At 43.5% G+C, this 21,550-nt stretch overlaps 2 protein-coding genes, 1 long non-coding RNA gene and 1 pseudogene across 6 annotated transcripts; 3 read left to right on the forward strand and 1 right to left on the reverse strand.

Annotated features, from left to right (window-relative positions):
* Positions 1-2,185: 2,185 nt before the first annotated feature.
* Positions 2,186-3,440, forward strand: LOC100286330 (uncharacterized). Its single transcript, NM_001159217.1, has 3 exons — positions 2,186-2,345; positions 2,476-2,895; positions 3,002-3,440. The coding sequence occupies exons 1-3, from the start codon at positions 2,283-2,285 to the stop codon at positions 3,212-3,214; spliced, it is 696 nt and encodes a 231-aa protein (NP_001152689.1). The 5' UTR covers positions 2,186-2,282; the 3' UTR covers positions 3,215-3,440.
* A 2,068-nt stretch (positions 3,441-5,508) lies between these two features.
* Positions 5,509-19,312, forward strand: LOC109944885 (uncharacterized). 3 transcript variants are annotated; one of them, XR_004857358.1, is made up of 5 exons: positions 5,509-5,864; positions 17,482-17,579; positions 17,682-17,790; positions 18,812-18,925; positions 19,037-19,312. It is a non-coding gene; the product is annotated as an uncharacterized lncRNA (long non-coding RNA). The 3 variants fall into 3 exon arrangements; XR_004857359.1 differs by having other exon boundaries at positions 18,812-18,870; positions 18,978-19,312; XR_002268196.1 differs by lacking the exons at positions 17,482-17,579; positions 17,682-17,790 and having other exon boundaries at positions 19,037-19,310.
* LOC103651278 (germin-like protein 1-2) lies at positions 6,010-7,760 on the reverse strand. Its single transcript, XM_008676904.4, has one exon. The coding sequence runs from the start codon at positions 7,113-7,115 to the stop codon at positions 6,453-6,455; it is 663 nt and encodes a 220-aa protein (XP_008675126.1). The 5' UTR covers positions 7,116-7,760; the 3' UTR covers positions 6,010-6,452.
* Positions 19,313-20,441: 1,129 nt separating the features above from the next.
* LOC103651279 (40S ribosomal protein S4-pseudogene) lies at positions 20,442-21,240 on the forward strand (annotated as a pseudogene). The gene is made up of 3 exons (NR_164639.1): positions 20,442-20,549; positions 20,631-20,708; positions 21,006-21,240. The product of NR_164639.1 is annotated as a 40S ribosomal protein S4-pseudogene (transcript).
* The last annotated feature ends 310 nt before the right edge of the window (positions 21,241-21,550 follow it).

The raw sequence follows: 21,550 nt of genomic DNA on the forward strand, positions 1-21,550 counted from the left end.
TAATTGGGAAGTTGTCAATATAAAATTTGAAATTAGAAGTCTTTGAAATGTGGTAGTTTGAGAGTACAAATGTGAACGGTCGTAGTTTAAAGTTCATAAAATTGGAGGGTAAAGTTTGAATTATTATTTTTTGTGATATATAAGTGCAAAGTCTTGAATTGTGTTTTATGAAATTTCTGAATCTGGAGAGCGAACTTTCAAATTTTAAAGTTATGAGAGTAGGGTGCATAAACTTTAGAAATTTATTGCTAAAAGTTTCAAACCTTAAGTTTCTAAAGTTTTGAATCATAGTTCTTTGGTTTGGGAGTGATAAAGTTGAAGTGTTGTGAATATAAAATTTATTAGAACATGGTGCCAATATATGTGGTAGCAACCTTGGTATCGAGATCTTTGAAGTTGATCTTGTTGTCACGATCTATGATACTAAGATTCTACAGTGCTATGGTCATGATGGAGTATACTTCAATGGTGCCATGATACCTTGATGTCCTGTCTATATTTATAGATCGACGACCCTATAAATATAATAATACTATAAAATTCTATTTGGATCCTCTAAAACTAATAATTAGCTACTAAAATTAGTTGTAAAGTTTCCAAACACCTCTAGCTAATACCATAGCTAATTGTTAGCTAACTCATAGTTAACAATTAGTTCATTAGTTAGCTAACTATCAGACCTAGAGGTTCCAAACATAACCTAAATAGATATGCAAATACAAGATTTAAAAAAAAAGACAAATAAAAAATGGTTGCACCGAGCCAGGTGGACGGTGTGTTTGTGTTGTTGCCTGTGTATTCCCATCGGTCTAGTGACCTTCTACAAACGTAACCCGACACTAGCTGCGTTCTAAGACTCTCTTCAACAATGAACTTTATACCGTTCTGTAACCTAAATCTGGCAAACACAACCTCCTCTATAGCGTCCAACAGCGAATTGTAAAGCTTCCGCTAAAATAGCGATCGGTACTTGCACACGTTATTCTTGGCGAATCACTGTGCACACGCTATTCGGCCAACCGAGCGCGGCTTCGCCACTAAGACACCGAATTGCGCGCATAGACAGCTACGACGAGGGTGTCGTCGGTAACGGGCGTGACATGTAACTGAAGCTCCCGAACATGGCAAAGATTGGGGCAGACGGTGACGAAGTCGTTGGCAGGCGGCGTGAAGAAGGTTGGATGCGGTAGAGTGAAGGTGCTCGGCCAGGGAGGAGCACTACGAGCACGGAGAAGCTCGGTTGCAGACGTTAATGTGGTTAATTAGGTGTCACGATGACACGATGTAGAGGAGATCGGCTGCGGCACTGCTCTGGTCTTGGTGTGGCCTAACCTGCTCGACGAGAGGCACATGACCTGCTCGACGAGAGGCACATGAACGGAAAAAGGAAAATCCCAACAACCTCAACACCGTCGTTGTAAAAGGTATTTATTAATACAAATAAAAAGTTAATTTAAATTTCTAAAGGTCTTATTTTTTGAGAAAATACAGTTTTGATTTTTTTTAAATATTGAAGAAAAAAGTGTAGAGAATAGATATAGAGGATGAAATTTAGAGTACATTGCCGGAGACGAGGAATATATAAAGAACATAATATTTTAGAATGTGCTGTAAAAGACAATTAATATTATTTTAGAGGATAAAATTTAGAGGACATTGCTCAAGACAGTATAATATACTACGTGCGTTCGTCCTTTCTCTATAAGTTGATTAGACTATTTAAATGACATGGTAAATTTATTAAATTAATTAAGAGTATATTTAATACTCATAATTAATATTTAAATATTTGATAGCATAAGAACTCAACTTAAGTCAATCACAAGGCAAGCAGTCAAGCGCCACGGCGCGGTCGCGCAACCCAACGGCCGCATCACGAGGGGATCGCGTGCACTGACCCTCGCGCCGCGAGCCCCTTCCGCCGCGTCGCCCTTCTCACCTTCTCCTCCGATTTGGGTCCGTCCGACGCGCTGGTCTGCTTGCTCTCGTGCTTTGTCGGTCCCGTCCGTATGGCCGTATCGGTCGCGCCAGCCAGAGGCGGACACCTGGAGAGCCCCTGCCGGTGGCAACGCGTGTCCTCTCAACGTGGCACCCAGCGCTTGCCCATGCAGGACACGTATCCCCCAGCCTCCGCTTTGCAGCTCGAGGGTATAAATGTGAACCAAAGCAGTTCGTTGTCACACTCACACAGACAACAACGAGTTAACGAAAGCCTTTTATCCAAGCTCAGGGAAGGGAAGCTCACAGTTTCGTTGGATCCAATCTTTTATCCAAGCTCAGCGATGGCTTCTCGTCAGCAGCATCCTACTAGCTACCACGCCGGCGAGACCAAGGCCCGTGCCGAGGTGATGAGATGAGACGCGCGCGCACCGCGCTTCCAGCCGCCGTGCCCGCGCGTTGCTCGCTCCGTCGTCCTTTTGCAGTTACCTACTCCACACGATAGAGTGGACACTAACGTTGGCTGCTGCATCGCAGGAGAAGACGGGTCAAGTGATGGGGGCGACGCAGGAGAAAGGGAGGGAGGCCAAGCACAAGGCGTCCGACGCCTCCGACCGCGCCATGGGAATGGGCCACGACGCCATGGAGGCGACCAGGGAGAAGGCGCGCGCCGCCGCGGACCGAACCATGGGGATGGGCCACGACGCCGGGGAGGCGGCCAAGGACAGGGCGTACCGGGCCAAGGACGCGGCCTCCGGTGCCGCTGGCCGCGCCAGGGACACTGCGTCCGACGCGGCCGGCGCTGCCGGGGACCGCGCCCGCGACGGCGCGCAGCAGACCGGGAGCTACGTCGCGCAGACGGCCGAGGCCGCCAGGCAGAAGGCGGCCGGCGCCGCGCTGTACGCCAAGGACACCGTGGTGGCCGGCAAGGACAAGACCGGCGCCCTCCTGCAGCAGGTGAGATGCACGGTGATGCCTAGTCATTGTTAGCTTCTCTCCCGTCTTTGCTACTGCGAAAATGGGTTATTCGATCTCAAAATACATTCGTTCTTCGGCTGTTCAGGCAGGGGAGAAGGTGATGAGCACGGCCGTGGGGGCCAAGGACACGGTTGTCAGCACGGCCGTGGGGGCCAAGGACACGGTTGTCAGCACCGCCGTGGGAGCCAAGGACGCGATGATGAACTCGCTCGGCATGGCCGGCGAGGACAAGGACGGCACCACCACCACCGACGCCGGCAAGGACACCAGCACCCGCAAGCCTGGCAGGGACTATTAGAGGACACGGCAGCCAAACTTCTCAGTGTTTCTGTTCCAGAAGTTTCTGATCCCATCATTTAGGTTCAAAAGTTTCTCATTTCATTTCAAACTTTCAGTGTTTGGTGCATGCTGTAAACTCTCTTCAGGACGGGTCGTTTGACATTTGTGTCGACTGAAGCCTCCGCGCTTTCGACTCAACGATGTATATGTAATAATAAAGTCGCAAAGCTGTTGTTTTATTTTCATCTAGCACTGTGTACGTCCGACTGTCATTCGTCTGCCCTCTGATCCTGTTGGCTTGCCTTGCTGCTTTGCATTTTTGGTGGTACTGCCGTACTGGTACCTGTCAACCTCCTCTTATTTTTACGACGACATGACAAAAGCATGCAAATCGAATGTTCAGTTTTATGCACTTAGGGCTATTGGAAAAAATACAAATCAGAGAAATAGAGTTACCAAAATAACCACGACGCAAATGACTAACCACAGCAGCACACAGATGATTCCAAGACCTGAAGAACAGGTCCGAGATGTAAAGCAGATTTATGTACCGTCTTACCTCTGAAAGAAATCAGAGATCAGATGTTTATCAGCACCGGTGCCTGGTAAAACCTGAAGTTGGTTGGTACCGGTGGCCTTCAACTTAAGCCTAAAACAAGTACTGGTGACTAAACAACTTAAGCTAAAAGTTGACTAAATAATTTAAACTAAAAGTTAAAGATGCCTAAACTTAACCTCAGCATCGGTATCTAAAGCAGCCCCGGTGCCTAAGACTTAGGAAGTGTATTGGGTAGAACGTTACTCGATACCGGTGGCTAAACAACTTAAGTTAAAAAGTTAAACTTAATCGGTACCGGTGGCTAAACTTAATTAGTACCAATGGTTAAACTTAAGCTACTGGCTAAACAACTTAATACCGGTGGCTAAACAACTTAAGCCAAAAGTTAAACTTAACTGATAATCTCGGTGACTAAACTTAATTGCTATATACCCCCTGATTGGGTATATTGTGAGGTTTTTAATGGTCATCAAACATCTGAGTATCTACCCCTATAGTATGTCCCTTAAAAAATTGTTATGGATTGGAGGGTAAAATTAAATCTCTTCGTATTCAATTTATGTCCCTTAAAAAATTGTTATGGATTGGAGGGTAAAATTAAATCTCTTCGTATTCAAAATTGAATACGACCTTCAATCCATAACAAACCGAACTTGGTCTTAACGGGTAATCTCCTCTTTTTAGTGGTTCTATTTGCTACAGTTGACTTAAGCGGTGTTTGAATGCACTAGAGATAATAGTTAATCGCTAAAATTAGCTGAAGACATTCAAACACCTTAGCTAATAGTTCAGCTATTAGCTATTTTTAGTAAATTAGCTACTAGTTAGTTAACTATTTATTAGCTAGCTAATTCTACTAGTATATTTTTAGCTAACTTACTATTAGCTCTAGTACATTTAAACACCCCCTGAGGTGAAGCTATTGAATATTACATTGGGGGTGTTTAAATGTACTAGAGCTAATAGTTAGTTGGCTAAAAACTGTTAGTGGAATTAGCTAGCTAACAAATAGTTACTAAAAGTAGCTAATAGTTGAACTATTAATTAGGGCGTTTATATGTCTTCAACTAGTTGTAATCACAAACTATTAGCTCTATTGTATTCAAATACCCCTTTAGTAACATTGCACTATTTACAACTTCGGAAGTTAAAAAATAAAATTTAGAGTTACACTTAAGCAATTTGTAAAAATATAAAGTATTGCTTGCATAAATTAAAATTTAAAGTTGGCCAAAAAGTCATACATCTGAGTATCTCTTTCTTCATTCCAAATTTCTAAATCATCATTGTACCAATAAAAGAAACTTTTATCATAAATATGGAACAAATATATTCAACTTTGGTCAAAATATAAATATACCATAAATACTTATAATTCTTGCATATCCGAATAATAATTCACATTGGCTTTAAATTAAATAGAATAAATGCATGAATAAATTTCAAAATCATGCAATAGAAAAATAGTACATAAACATTTCTAATTTTTTTCTATATCCTTAAAAAAATTTATCCATTCTTTTCCCTTTTCATTTCTCTTAATCCCCTTCTCTTTTATTTTGCATATTTGAAGAAATTAAATTTTGAGAAAAAAACTTAATCAAATTTGACACTCTGTCTACTTTTGGCATGCAACTATGCGAATTACTATACACTTTCAGTCTATTACTGTGCATCCCTCAAGTTACTACATAGTCATGTGTCTGCGCCTGGGCTGTAACCTAGGCCTAAGCCGCTTATCTGACCCAAGCTGGAGTCGCAACCGCACCCACCTCGTCTTGAGTCATCAGATCTAGTACGACGGTTTTCAATCGATGCGCGAGGTATAAAAAACTAAAATTTCACCACGCTCGGGGAACCCTAGCTCATTTTCACTCTGCTTGGCCACGAACTCTTTTCTCCCTCCTCTAGCACCAGTGAAGGCCAAGAGTGTCATGTCCTGGCGGCTGGCGCCACACCTGTGAACTCCCGCTAACACATGCCCTCCCCTCTATGTGAACACACCATTATCGAGGGGCCTCGTGGTGATGTTGTGGTAGCGCCTGTGTCCCACGAATCAATGTCCAACAATGGTCTTCATTGAGCTCGTCGTCGGTGACAAAATCAAAAGGTAAGTTCTCCAACCACTTCCCCCATCTTATTCGATTCACTTGGTGATGGGTTTGTTTTGGGTTAAGGTTAGGGTTCTTCTTCCCCCACCATCCTTACCTCTCTAAGTTCTCTAATCCGCTTTAGTTCTAGGTTCTTTTGTGGGTTAGGGTTAGGGATCTACTTAGAACGAGGGGGAGCAATCGTACACCCTCGCGGGGGTGAGGGGACGAACGAAGGGCGCTGTTGGAGAGCACCTAAACATGGCTTAGGGCCTGTTTGACAATAATATTTTTTAAAACCATGGTTTTACAATATTATATCTTGCAATGGGACAACAGTGTAATTTTGGCTAGCTCAAAAAATACAGTAGTTTTTGTCAAACTGAAGGTATTATTCACACTGTAATATAATGTGGGAAACATGATTAATTAACATTGTGTTTACACATTTGGCAGAATACAAACTTGTGGAGAAAAAACAGTTTCAGGGGAACAGAGAATAAATACGTAAAAACGAATGAATACATACACTAATTAACGTGACTGGATCGGGCCGGGTAGATGTGCAGCTAATTAAACTGCTGATAGGCTGTATCTTGTGTTGCATGTTAGAAGCCAGCGAACTTAGACATGATGGCATTGACTTGGTCCTCGCCCGTGAGGAACGTCTTGGTGAGCACCTCCATGGGCATGGCAGGCTTAGTGGAGAACATGGCGAAGGTGGGCGTGACGACGCCGGGCGACTGGCTGTCGAACATGGCGACGAACACGGCGTCGCCGGCGCCGGTGTTGAGCTGGAAGTGCTGCAGGCCGCGGGGCACGACGAAGAGCTCGTTCTCCCTGACCACCTTGGAGAAGAGGCGGTTGGCCCCCGTGGTGAAGCCGACCAAGACCTCGCCCTGCAGCACCATGACGAGCTCGGAGGCGCGCGGGTGCGAGTGCGGCGGGTTGAGCCCGCCGGGGGCCAGGTCGACGCGCGTGATGGAGACGCCCAGCGTGTTGAGGCCCGGGAACGTGGCCACGGTGGCGCGCGTGGAGTTGGCGCCGAACGGGTTGGCGGTGCTCGCGGCGGACGCGATGGCGCGGGAGAAGAAGTCCTCGTCCACCACCGCCGACTGCGGCTTGCACGCGAACCCGTCGACCGGCGTCGCGGCCCGCATGTCGGCCACGCAGGTGTCCTGGAGCGGCGTCGGGTCCGAGAGGGCGCCGGCGATGGCCACCGCCACCAGCAGCAGCACGCGGAGCGCGGCGGACCGAGCAGCTGAGGCCATCGTCAGAACGTTACTCTTCTTAACGAAAATGGATGGAACGAACGATGTGCTGCTGCCTGCTGCTCTCTACAATACTCTTGGGGTTGTGTCGTGTCGTTGTTGGGCGGCCATGATGCATGTATATATATAGAGCAGAGGCAGGGCTCTGGCTGACGAGTGCGTGCACGGGTGGAATTGATGTGGACGGTGTGATGCCCGGGACTGCAGGCGGCAGGCGGCATCGCTACTGGGTCTGCAAAGCGCGTGCATGAATGAGTGTGCTGGTGAGCAATTTAACAACTCATAGGATTATGATTGTTTTCCCCGAATTAGTGGTCCTGTTGCTCGTCCTGATCGATTTGGCCTGTTGCTGTTTCGTCCGATCGTTTCCACTTGGATTCGCAGGAGAGTTGAACAGGTTTGAGTCCGGCCGGCCGGGCAGCTGGCACGGGATTTGTAAAATTCGTCAGGAGCCTGCCAGCGCAGTACGCACAGGTTTACGTCTACCCCGGCTGCCAGTGTCTCTATCACTCAAAGAGATCTGGGCCTCCATTGGTTCAGGCAATCAGGCCCATCGAAACTAAACCTGCAACTCCAAAGTACAATTAGAACCAAAGTACAACTAGAAAACTCGGGGTCACCCTGGCAGGTTAGGGTGTGTTTGGTTTGTGGAGTCATTTAATGCTTCATGAGATAATGCATCATAAGTTCATTCTATCAATTTTGGTGGAATCAACCCACTCCTCATATATATACTAATTATTAGCTTATAAGGAATGAGATGGTGATGGATCAACTCATTCTATTTCTCAAACCACATAAAAATGTGAGGAGTGAGAAGAAGATAGATCACTCTATTCCTCAAACCAAACACATCATTAGTGATTGTAGCGGCAAGTATCGACCAAACCAGAGGCGCCTTACCTCTCCATTGATGTTATTGTAGCACATAGTATTGACCATCCTCCAGTCCGACTCATCGGTGAGGTCAGACCGTCAGGGACAGAGGCATCGGTGGGCGGGCGGGCCAAGCTCGAGCCTCCTACGGCTCTCAAACCCATAGAGTCCTACTAGATCCTCTCATAAAGTGTAGAAGGGGATTTTATACTGGCATTGTATCTTTCTTATGCTTTTTACCATGCCACCATAATAGCTTAGGGCTTTCCATTTGCAAACAACCTATGCGCACGAGGAGATATAGGGAAACACCAAATAACCTTTATGGGTCCTTCTCTGGTCTTGCTATCCTTATTTGACAACCCTTAGTTGCACCATGGGGCTTTACACTTAGGGCATGTTTGGAAACAAGAGTATTGGAGGGATTGAGGGGACTATAATCCCTTGCTATTCAAAATTAAATAACAAGGGATTATAGCCCTCTCATTCCCCTCCAATACCCTTTGTTCCAAACAAGCCCTTAGTGTACATGTCCAATTTTTTGTATTTATCTCCAAGATATACAATCAGTACACACATAGTTTTTTTTTTCAACCTCGGGGTCGATTCGATAGATCATTTGTTTAGTCAGGTATGTCTTTTCTGGCAACTCATTAGTCTAAGAGTAGTTTCTCACTACACATAATAAGTCGTTGAGACCTTTATTATTCCATCCATACATAGATTTCAACTCTAATACTCTAATAGAATGGTGTTGTCTTGCAAATTGCTCACTGGACAACCGTGATACAAGGTTGTTTTCCATCCTTTTTTATTATCTCAATTTTTCTCAATTATCTAGCACAAAGAAATCTATCCTCTACAACACGTAGTAGTTAAGAAATGTCATTATTATGCTCGATATGTTAGAAATATAGGCATTTTCCATATCATTTTAATTCCATAAATTAATATTCTGATGATAACATATAAAAGATGATTAATCAAAGAAATCATGATATCAAATATATCCATAACAATATGGATCATGAGAACATAAACCATATGAATCATATAAATCATATAAATATAATAAGCATATAAACTGACGGAACAATTGAAAATAAACAGATAGCAACATAAACATCATGACTGTAAAATTAAAACAAACAGATATGGTATTTTAATAGTATGAACATGCATTAGAAATATCATGATATGATATGACAGAATAGTTTAGATAATTCTATGGCTACATACGAAATAACAGAGATGAACATATGAAACATATATAATCTGCAGAACGTAAAACAGTAAAGAACTGAAATGATCATACCCTCCCATGCGCTCCGAGGATCCTGATCCTTGTCCAACTTCTCTTGTCATCCGTACGAGATGAAGACGCCAGAAACCAGTGAAGAAGACAACGACGGACGTTGGGCAGTCGCGTAGACGCTCCCCAAAAACCTAATTATCGATCCCCCGTGCAAGGTCTCGAACGGCAAGAGCTTCGGAGGCACCTTCCCTCTCGCTCCTCTGTGCGCGCAGAGTTACGAGATGAAAATACCCTCACTAGCGACTGGACTGTGATTCTGAAAGTGTTCTGCTCGCGTGTCCCAAGTGACATGCGTTCTCCCCTTCTTAACCTTCCGCGGAAGGGAAGCTGAAGTAGAAGGGTCTCACATGCGGCTGATGGGAAGCTAAAGGAGAAGGGTCTCACATGCGGCTGATCAAGAGACGAGCATCTAAAAGGTTTAACCCGGAGTTGAAACTCCCGCGGTTAATAAGTGCTAAAAATTAACACAAACACACTACGCCTCGCCCGCTCGCCGCCTGCCTGCCTGCCTCGTCACGCCATGCCACGCCTGCGGCGGCACGCGCACGTGTGGCACACCTGGTTCGTTTCTTGACTTCTCAAATTAAGTGGAATAATTCCCATCATATAAGTCAAGCCAACAACCCTTGGAATTCCAATATGGTACTATTGGTATTCTCCACCATTACACACCATAGAGTTTATTGAATAAATGGGTCAAGCCCATAAAAATCCAACAATCCCCACCAAACTCTAGGGTTTGTAATGATGAAGTATCAGAATCACAATCCTTTGATATACCAGTGTTTCGATGGAGACTGTTAAGTTGAACATCCATCTAGAATAAGAGTTTCACTCATTCACAACTGAACAATGGACTAAGCCTTGAATTGACAGTTCTGTGCGAAGTGAGATTCGCTCAAATCCTTTGCTGATACTAGGCTGCAAAAGGGCATTTCCGCTGTTTAGAAGCATATAAGTCACACTTCAGTGCCTTTCATGAGTATTTAGGGATTACCCAAGTCCCATAGACTGTGACCAGTAGTATGACTCATATAGGTGTACTCCTCAGAAGATGTTCTGTAGGACAACATCTCATCTTTATAAGACTCTTGGAATACATTAAGGTAAATACCATCCTGCCTTATAGATAGGAAAGATGTGCATCAGAAATGAGTTAAAGAAGGGATCTTTCCTCACAATCTACTCCTAGCTTGTTTCTCCACTCTACTTCACGAGATCTCCGATCACATAGAGCAGGTTACCAATAGAGTAGATTTCACATGGGTCTCATACCCATTTCTCTCGATGCACTTTCTATCACATTGCGTGATAGACCCTTAGTGAATTGATCTGCTAGATTATTTGATGTGTGGATATAATCCACAGTTATAACTCCGGAGTTTTTCAGCTTTCTGACAGATTTCGATCTTCTCTTAACATGCCTTGTAGACTTCATATTATTCCTAGAACTGTTAACCTTTGTAATCACCATTTGGTTGTCACAGTTCATGGAAATAGCCGGTATCGGTTTTTCAACTACCGGTAAATCCAATAGGAAATCACGAAGCCACTCGGCCTCAGCCCCAACAGTGTCTAATGCTACGAGTTCTGCTTCCATCGTAGACTTCGTTAAGATAGTCTGCTTGCAAGACTTCCAGAAAACAGCGCCACCTCCAAACAGAAACACATATCCGCTTGTGGCATAAAGCTCATCAGCATCAGAAATCCAGTTAGCGTCACAATAGCCTTCCAGCACTTTTAGGTTTCCAGTATAATAAATATCGTATGTCATAGTACCTTTCAAATACCGCAACACTCTCTCAACAGCACGCCAGTGATCATCTCCTGGTTTTGACACAAACCGACTCAGCTTACTCACAGCATATGAGATGTCCGGCCTTGTTGCACTTGCAAGGTACATGAGCGAGCCAATGATCTGGGAGTATGTCAATTGATCCCTTGCTATTCTCCGATTCTTTCTCAATAGCATACTAGGGTCATAAGGTGTTGGAGTAGGATCACAGTCACTAAAACCAAAGCGACTCAATACCTTTTCCACATAATGAGATTGTAACAAAGTTACCCCACCATCACCTTCTCTAACAAGCTTGATGTCTAGAATAACATCAGCCTCTCCCAAATCTTTCATTTCGAAATTGCTCGATAGAAGATTTTTAACTTCCTCAATCACAATGAGATTTGATCCAAAGATCAGGATGTCATCGACATAAAGGCACAACATAACAGACTCACCCCCACCATACCGATAATATACACACGTGTCAGATTCATTTACAGCAAAACCAGCAGCTGTAAGAGTATTATCAAACTTTTCATGCCATTGCTTAGGTGCTTGTTTTAGGCCATACAATGACTTTATCAACCTGCACACCTTGTTCTCTTGACCATCCACAATGAACCCTTTTGGCTGATCCATGTAGATCTCCTCATCCAACTCTCCATTTAGTAAAGCTGTCTTAACATCCATCTGATGAATGATAAGACCATAAGAGGCTGCCATAGCTATTAATGTGCGAATTGTAGTCAATCGAGCCACTGGTGAGTAGGTATCAAAGAAATTCTCACCCTCTTTTTAGGTATATCCTTTGGCCACAAGCCTTGCCTTGTACCTCTCGATTGTACCATCAGGCCTAAGCTTTTTCTTGAAGATCCATTTGCATCCTATAGGTTGACAACCATAAGGACGGTCAACGATCTCCCAAGTTCCATTAGACATAATAGATTCCATCTCACTCCTTACTACTTCCTTCCATAAGTCAGCATCAGGAGAGGAATATGCCTCACTAATGGTAGTTGGTGTGTCTTCCACAAGGTACACTTGAGAGCACCTAGAGGGGGGGTGAATAGGTGATCCTGTGAAAACTTAAACTTAACGCCATAAAAACTTGATTAAGCGTTAGCACAATAAGGCCAAGTGGCTAGAGAGGAGTTCTTGCAAAACACAACAACCACAAGAGGATCAACACAGATAGACACAGTGGTTTATCCCGTGGTTCGGCCAAGTACAAAACTTGCCTACTCCACGTTGTGGCGTCCCAACGGACAAGGGTTGCAATCAACCCCTCTCAAGCGGTCCAAAGACCCACTTGAATACCACGGTGTTTTGCTTTGTTTACTATATCCCGCTCGCGAGGAATCTCCACAACTTGGAGCCTCTCGCCCTTACACTTTGATGTTCACAAAGAAGCACGGAGTAAGGGAGGGATGAGCAACGCACACGAGACACAAAATCACAGCAAATACGCAACCACAAGACCCAGACTTGAGCTCAAAAGAATATCACGAGGTTCTCACTAGAACGGAGCTCAAATCACTAAGAATGTCGAACAAGTGCGCAAGAATGAAGTGTGAGTGATCAACAATGCTCTAAGGATGCTTGGTGTACTCCTCCATGCGCCTAGGGGTCCCTTTTATAGCCCCAAGGCAGCTAGGAGCCGTCGAGAGCATTCGGGGAAGGCAATTCTTGCCTTCAGTCGCCTGGCGCACCGGACAGTCCGGTGCACCACCGGACATAGTCCGGTGCGGATCTCTTTCCTTATTTGGCGAAGCCGACCGTTGCAGATTCAGAGACGTTGGCGCACCGGACACTGTCCGGTGCACACCGGACAGTCTGGTGCCCCCTTGTGACCGTTGGCTTGGCCACGCGTCACACGCGGAATCCTCGGCCGACCGTTGGCCCGGCTGACAGTTGGTTCACCGGATAGTCCGGTGCCTCACCGGACAGTCCGGTGAATTATAGCCGTACGCCGTTAATCACTTCCCGAGAGCGACGACTTCGCCTGTGAATGGCTCACCGGACAGTCCGGTGCACCACCGGACAGTCCGGTGATTTATAGCCGTACGTCGTTGATCGCCTCCCGAGAGCAGCCAGTTGACAGTCGCCAGCCTGGCGCACCGGACACTGTCCGGTGCACCCAGACCGAGCTGTCTTTGGCTGAACAAAGCCATCTCTTTTCTAATTTGATTTCTCCTGTTTCCAGCACTTAGACACAATACATTAGTTCTTAAAACAATGTACCAAGTCTAGAAACATACCTTTAGACTTGATTTGCACTTTGTCCATCACTTCGCATAGATTACCACAAGACCACTTGTGTTGGCACTCAATCACCAAAATACTTAGAAATGGCCCAAGGGCACATTTCCCTTTCAATCTCCCCCTTTTTGGTGATTTATGCCAACACAACACAAAGCAACTAGAACAAGTGCAATATCAATGCAAATAAGAACACAAATTGTTTTGATTCAACTTTGGCATATTTGGATCATACTTTGCCACCACTTGGTTTGTTTTTGCAAATCAAACTCAATTTTCTATCTCTAAGTCAAATTCACTTGTAGAGACATAAAGAGAGGTATTCCAAGAGAAATTGATCAAAGATTCAAAAACTCCCCCTTTTTCCCATAATCAAACATTCTCCCCACAAGAAGCCAACTTTTGACAAAAGAGACAACAAGAGAGTTTTGACAAACCAAAAGCTCTATTCTACTATTTTCAAAATTCTCAAGTGGTAGTTGATCCATTTATTGCTTTGGCCTTATTTTCTCCCCCTTTGGCATCAAGCACCAAAACGGGATCAATCTTGGCCCTTAAACCTCATTGCCTCACCAAAATCTTCACATAAGAGTACAAAGGCAATAAGAAGATGGAGATGAACTTGGAGTGAGTTACCCTCTCATCGGAGTGCAGTGGAAGTCTTTCATGGTCCAAGTCCACCTTTCCCTTTCAATCCACCTTTGAGACTAAATCAAGCAAACTCAAGCACACGGTTAGTCTCAAAGGGTCAAGTTGTAGTACATCTCCTCCTAAGTATGTGCATCACTCACACATGGACTTTTGAGGTCCGGGGAGTGTTTGTACAACTTGAGCACCATAAATAAACAACAAAATGCATAAGGAACATGATCAAAGCATAATACACATGTATGCTACAAATCAATCCAAGTTCCGCGAATCTAAGACATTTAGCTCACTACGCAGCCTGCAAAAGGTCTTTTAATCTAAAGGCTTGGTAAAGATATCGGCTAGCTGGTTCTCGGAGCTAATATAGAACACTTCGATATCTCCCTTTTGCTGGTGGTCTCTCAAAAAGTGATGCCAGATGTCAATGTGCTTTGTGCGGCTGTGCTCGACAGGATTGTCCGCTATGCGGATAGCACTCTCATTGTCACATAGGAGTGGGACTTTGCTCAGATTGTAGCCAAAGTCCCGGAGGGTTTGCCTCATCCAAAGTAGTTGCGTGCAACACTGTCCTGCGGCAACGTACTCGGCCTCAGCGGTGGATAGGGCAACAGAAGTTTGTTTCTTAGAACTCCATGACACCAGGGACCTTCCTAAGAATTGGCACGTCCCCGATGTACTCTTCCTATCGACCTTACATCCAGCATAATCGGAGTCTGAATATCCAATTAAGTCAAAGGTAGACCCCTTTGGATACCAGATCCCGAAGCAAGGCGTAGCGACTAAATATCTAAGAATTCGCTTCACAGCCACTAAGTGACACTCCCTTGGATCGGATTGAAATCTAGCACACATGCATACACTAAGCATAATATCCGGTCTACTAGCGCATAAATGAAGCAAAGAACCTATCATAGACCGGTATGCTTTTTGATCAACGGACTTACCTCCTTTGTTGAGGTCGACGTGTCCGTCAGTTCCCATCGGAGTCTTTGCGGGCTTGGCGTCCTTCATCCCAAACCGCTTTAGCAAGTCTTGCGTGTACTTTGTTTGGGAGATGAAGGTGTCGTCCTTGAGTTGCTTCACTTGGAACCCAAGGAAGTAGTTCAACTCGCCCATCATCGACATCTCGAATTTCTGCGTCATCACCCTGCTAAACTCTTCACAAGACTTTTGATTAGTAGAACCAAATATTATGTCATCGACATAAATTTGGCACACAAATAAGTCACCATCACAAGTCTTAGTGAATAAAGTTGGATCGGCTTTCCCAACCTTGAAAGCATTAGCAATTAAAAAGTCTCTAAGGCATTCATACCATGCTCTTGGGGCTTGCTTAAGTCCATAGAGCGCCTTAGAGAGCTTACATACGTGGTCGGGGTACCGTTCATCCTCAAAGCCAGGGGGTTGCTCCACGTACACCTCCTCCTTGATTGGCCCGTTGAGGAAAGCGCTCTTCACATCCATTTGGAACAACCTGAAAGAATGGTGAGCGGCATATGCTAGCAATATACGAATAGACTCTCGCCTAGCCACAGGAGCAAAAGTCTCCTCAAAGTCCAAACCTGCGACTTGGGCATAACCTTTTGCCACAAGTCGAGCCTTGTTCCTCGTCACCACCACGTGCTCGTCTTGTTTGTTGCGGAACACCCACTTGGTTCCCACAACATTTTGCTTGGGACACGGCACCAGTGTCCAAACTTTATTTCTCTTGAAATTATTGAGCTCTTCCTGCATGGCCAACACCCAGTCCGGATCTAGCAAGGCCTCTTCTACCCTGAAAGGCTCAATAGAACAGACAAAGGAGTAATGCTCACAAAAATTAACTAATCTTGAACGAGTAGTTACTCCCTTGCTAATGTCACCCAAAATTTGGTCGACGGGATGATTCCTTTGAATCGTCGCTCGAACTTGGGTTGGAGGTGCCGGTTGTGCTTCTTCCTCCATTACATGATCATCTTGTGCTCCCCCTTGATCACACGCCTCTTCTTGATGAACCTGTTCATCGTCTTGAGTTGGGGGATGCACCATTGTTGAGGAAGAAGGTTGATCTTGCTCCTCGAGTTCCTGTGGTCGCACATCGCCAATCACCATGCACTACTACAGATCATGCTATTTAAGACACACCATTAAAGACTCATATAAGTACATTTTATAGAAGTGTCTTATATCATACGATGTTGAGTAAGATAAGACATTTTTTTGGAAATCTGTCTTAATTGGAAAAGTTTTTTGAGACAGTTACGTCGTAAAAAATGTCTTATATTGATTTAAGACATGTTTTTATTATTAACTGTCTCAAATAAAGATAGTATTTGAGTCATCCCTACTTTAACAACTGTCTTAGATGGCAATGAGTATTTGAGACACTTCTATTTATGAAACCATCTCAAATAAGAATACTATTAGAGTCGTCTGGACTATAAGAACCGTCATAGATGTTAGTGAGTATACTAGACACTTATAAATATGGAACCGTCTTCACATGATAGTCTAACAAGACGTATATGAAAAATGTAGCAAATAGTGAAATCACCTTGAGCTGATGATATATACAAATCGCTATCATTTTGTTTCCATCCGCGACGCCTTCTCACCATACACACCCAATGCCTCCCTCGGGAACGACAGCCGCCGCCCAATAATCATGGACTCCGAACCCCAAGAATCGTCGCCGCTGGAGGCCGTCTCACGTTGTGGTGGCTTAGAACGACCGGCGCCAGCCTGCGACGTTCATTCGTGGCACCATCAGCAGCAAGAGTGTTGATGCGAGATTAAATTTGACCGAGATAATTATAGTCGATATTGAGTATTCATAATTATTTTGTTTCTCTGTTCAGACTGCGGATAAAATTATTGGGTTTCAAATCAAATCAAATTAAGCACAGTCTTAATATATCGACTCTGATGTCGTTTGGTTTGGTCCGTGCGTTTCTCGTCCAGATCTAAATATTCGAAAATAAATAACGGGTAAAAATTCATCTGACTCCAGAGTATTCACCAAATAAAATCATGTCAAAATTATGTACTCAAAATTATTTTGGTCCAACTTGTTTATGTCTCTTTTTAACCTTAATCTCATAATCGTGTATATCTGTGTCACTTGTGTAAAAAATCCAGAATGCTTCCTTATCCTTTCACCTCTCTACTCATCTGTCTACTGCCCTATCTTCACGCCGCTCACCAGGAGCTTTGTTTCTTCACGTTACCTCCTCCCCACACCTTTTCCCTTTCACCTCTTGATCCATGGACGCTCCTTGGCCGGTGTCCTCTCCCATGCCGCGCCCTCCCTGCTCGCCCAGCCATCTCCTCCCTCCCCAGCCGCTCCCTCCATCTCTCCCCACGCAGAAGTCGTCCCTACCCCTACCATGGCCGCCCTGGATTTCCATGGCAGAGCTCCCCCCTGCAGGATCCCCTTCCATGGCGCCTGGTCTTCTTCCCTAGTCGAGCTCGCCCAGCCGTTTCTATGCTGATGCCTGATGCCCCTCCAGCTACTGCTCGATGCTGCCCTCTCGATCCCGGAGTCTATCGCTGTCCCCCTGGTTTCAGCCCTCAAACCCCAGCGTCGATCTCCCTCGTCTTGCTGCCGGTGAGAGCCGATGTTCATTCTCTTTTTAATTTATATTGTCATCCTTCTCATATTATGATTATGTATGTTTATGCGTGTACAATATGTGGAGTGAAACCCTAGGTTTACCGTGGAAGAAGAAAGTCCATTCGGCGCGCTCTATGTGTTTGGCAAAAAGCTTAAACCGGAAATCGTCATCGCCCTTACACATATCGATTTGGTTTATGACATGGTGAGCCCGGTCACTGTCCTTGCAAAATTAATTTGATGAATGGATGATTAGATGTTTGTGTCGGTGATGCTCTCATGGTTACCAAGTATGGTTTTATAGGTTCAATGTTGTGATTTTGGTGAACTAAAATATTGTGTAGTATGAGTTTAGAATTTTTATCGATTATCCGACAGGTCCTATCAGTGTGTTGTGCTGATTGTGTTGATGTGTTGAAGTCAATGAGTTGCTTTAGGAGTCACCCAATCTATATTAGTGGCTGGCTAATGCCATAGTTGGAGGTTACTATTTTTCTCCGAGTAATTGAAATCTAGTAACATCGATAGGTCTTCTGTTTGAAATCTGAAATCTACTTAATAGAAGGTGTGTTAAGTACTTTAAGTCTTTACTTCTAAGTAATAGTCGAGTGGAATCGTGTAATGTTTTCATGGTGCTCTACTTGCTAGAATGATCAGTGAGATGATTTCCTTAGTATTGTGTAATTCTAGTATCCAACAAAATGATTTAGAAAGTTAGCAGATTGCTTCTATCCTTATATTTATTCTAAGTGTCTCGTAATGAAGAATCTAAAGTTATTTGTCTTTCGATGAATGCTTGATCTTAAAAGAGTATAGAACTTGAATAAAATCTACTGCTTGATGTTTGAGACTGCATGACCAGTTTTAGTTATGCAGCCAGTTCAATGAAGTAAACCATGTTTTCTGTAGCAATTTTATATAGGAACGTTGTAGATAACTTCTTTATCTTACTTGTGTAAAAATTTCAAGATCATAGGTTTAGTAGTTTAGGAGTTATGATTTTTCCAAGTCCAGTTTCAGAATCTGTCCAAATTCTGTACATGTTTCGAAAATTGGAGTTATGGTGGTATTGTTTACAGTACATGTGTTTGGACTTTGGACACTGGGTTCCAATGACATTATGAGGTCAGAAATTGTGATCACCTGCTTGACAAATGCTAAGACTGTGATGTGACTTGCATTTGCGGATTGCAAACCTATTCTTACTCTGAAATTCTTGTGTACAGATTCCAAGTTCACACAACAGGAGTTGCCAGCTTGCAAGCCGATTCTTACTCCAAAATGGGTAGGCTTACGAGTTGTGAAGATTATGATGCTACTGGTTTTGGAAATTTAGGAAGGTAACATCGGACAAGGTCACAAATGTTTTGAGCTTTGTCATATGTTTTGTAGGTTGTCTCTGTTTTCTTCATCGTCGGGGTCATATTTGTTCCCATTGGTGTTATCTTCAGGATAATTTTGGAAAAGGAAAGAGAAAACAATACCAGATGCCTTACAACCTGAATTAGGGAAAGGATTGCTAATTGCACATGGAAGTCACCAAGAACTTGGTAAAGGTGATTCAATGACAAATCTAATGATTAACATGTGCGATGTGGTAAGTTTGGTCTTACTCAGTTTTCACTTCAAAGTTCTGGTTAGATTTGAGCACTTGTTTTTCATGAAGGTCGGCTGAGTAACTTGAGTATTTTTAATGACAAAAGTTACAAACACCAGATGGCTAATGCTATCTGTTTCCTCTTGTAGGTTCACATGTAAATGCATGCAACTGAAGTGCATTACCAATGTCCCAAGAGGGTAAGGGTACAGTCTGATGTATATGAAAGGATTGCTAATGGAACTAGTGTTCATGTAAATACTCATGTTCTCGACACTGCACAGGCAAGGGGGAAATCTTCTTATAGATCTGTTCCGTCACTGTGACAATCATTTGGGAGAGAAACAAGTAAACAACCCTTTTTTCCATGTATGATCCCATTATTTGTCTAGCAGAATTACATGAACATGATGCCTCGCAATGTAGTTTTGAACTTCACTGCATTTTTCTTGCAGAAAACTCCATCTGGAACGCCACAGTTGCTGCTACTGAGTACCATCCTTATATCCTTATTTCCTAATTGTTGTGGTGCATGTACAGGTTTTTTTAAACGAATTCCGAATTGGTTATTGCTGTTAGAACTCATTTGAGTGCTACCTTCTCATATGCTCCTTTTTTCTCTCTGGCTGTTATGTTAAAGGACCAGATACAAGTCAATCTTCCCTTTAAATTACAGTTCAATTATTTTATATCTGGCTTCTGCAAGACACTTCAAAAAAAATATAACAGCATGTGGTCCCTGTGTTATCTACTAGCATGAGCCATTGTTCCATGCAATTTGGTACATAGTGGGGCATATTTTGTTACGTTTACTTTCTATATTCTTAGTATATTTATAGCCTATATCCCCAAACTATATCATATACTTAGCACACACCCATTGTTATAATCCACGCGCGCATGGCGCGCGCACTTTACTAGTATATAACATTGTTGGCAACAGGAGCTAATCTCTTTATTACACGATGACTATGCACTTAACTACTTACCACTTGGCACCTGCTTGTCTAGGCCCGGTTTACCACCCTAGCTAGAGCTGCTAGCTGCTGCTCTGCTCCTGCGTGCCCTGCCCGGTTGCCATCGTGGCATGTTGATTGCTGGTGAGTTGGCACTGCTGCTTCCTGCGTCCGTCCATCAAATAATATGCATGAACTGGAACAAGCAACTTGTGCACGAAAGAGCATTACTGGAACAAGCAGCTTGTGCATGAATGATTAATACTGTAGACGATTGGACATGTATGTCTATTTTAGATTTTTCATATTTGATGTTATATATTCAACTCATACCATACATGAATTTGCAACGCCATGTACTTGTTGATGGCAAGGTCAGGACTGACAAGACCTACCCTGTTGGGTTCATGGGTATGCCTATATCTCTATTAATGCATAAAGATACCTATACACCTATTTTGGTTGCTGATTTGTGGTGTCATTTTTTGGCAGATGTCATTTCCATCCCTAAGACAAATAAGAACTACAGGCTGCTTCCGTCTTCACCCAATCAGGGATGAGGATGCCAAGGTTAGCTCAATTCTCTTACACATCATCTCTCATTGTTCTAGTTGAGCATGATGATCTTGGTAGCTGTGTGAGGTTGCTGTTTTTCATTAGTAGATCTATGTACCTTATCCTTGCTATACAGTCCATATATGCTGTGTGCATGAAAGTCTTGCATTGATAATGTCATGTGCTATAATCGTTAGGACTATTAATAGATGTTGCTCTATCTATCTATACAGTTACATCACTGGAAATTCTCATGCCCTTTCATAGTACGTCTGTGAAATGCTCACTGCTTTTCTATTGGTTTGTGTGCAGTTCAAGCTCTGCAACGGGAGGTCTGTTCAGTTTGACGTCGACAACGTGGTCATGGTGACTGGCGGGAGGAACACCGGGCGTGTAGGAGTGATCAAGAACTGGGAGAAGCACAAGGGCATCTTCGAGGTCATCGACGTGCTGCTTGGAGTTTTTTGCATGCTATGTCTAGTTTTCTCCTATTTGTTGTACAGGAAAACATAGAATGGAATTCAAATTTGGTGGTCGCAAAAGTGTGGAGACTTGAATTCATATAAAGTTAGGCTTAACATTAATGCAAACAGTTGTATTTTAGTTTAGATTTAGAGTACACTTATGTATGCCTTGTTTGACAATGCTTATTTATGATATATTGAATGGTACTTATTTATATTATATTAATTATAATGTTGTTCAATATATGTGTATGTATATTTCTCTTTCAAATTATTATAACGTGATGTCTGAACAAATGATTATAAATTGAAGAATGTACTGCCGTGTAAGTCATTTCGTTTAAATCTTAATAAGACGGTCACTAAAATGTCTAATATCAGTCTCCTAAATAA

This window comes from Zea mays, chromosome 3 (genome assembly GCF_902167145.1).
Source record: "Zea mays cultivar B73 chromosome 3, Zm-B73-REFERENCE-NAM-5.0, whole genome shotgun sequence".
NCBI classification, from domain to species: domain Eukaryota; kingdom Viridiplantae; phylum Streptophyta; class Magnoliopsida; order Poales; family Poaceae; genus Zea; species Zea mays.

What these genes read in the sequence shown, in the direction of transcription:
- LOC103651278 (XM_008676904.4), bottom strand. Translation starts at nt 7,115, where the DNA reads ATGGCCTCAGCTGCTCGGTCCGCCGCGCTCCGCGTGCTGCTGCTGGTG.
- LOC100286330 (NM_001159217.1), top strand. Translation starts at nt 2,283, where the DNA reads ATGGCTTCTCGTCAGCAGCATCCTACTAGCTACCACGCCGGCGAGACC. An exon ending in AGACCAAGGCCCGTGCCGAG is followed by an intron (nt 2,346 to 2,475) that starts GTGATGAGATGA and finishes GCTGCATCGCAG; the next exon opens with GAGAAGACGGGTCAAGTGAT. An exon ending in CCGGCGCCCTCCTGCAGCAG is followed by an intron (nt 2,896 to 3,001) that starts GTGAGATGCACG and finishes TCGGCTGTTCAG; the next exon opens with GCAGGGGAGAAGGTGATGAG.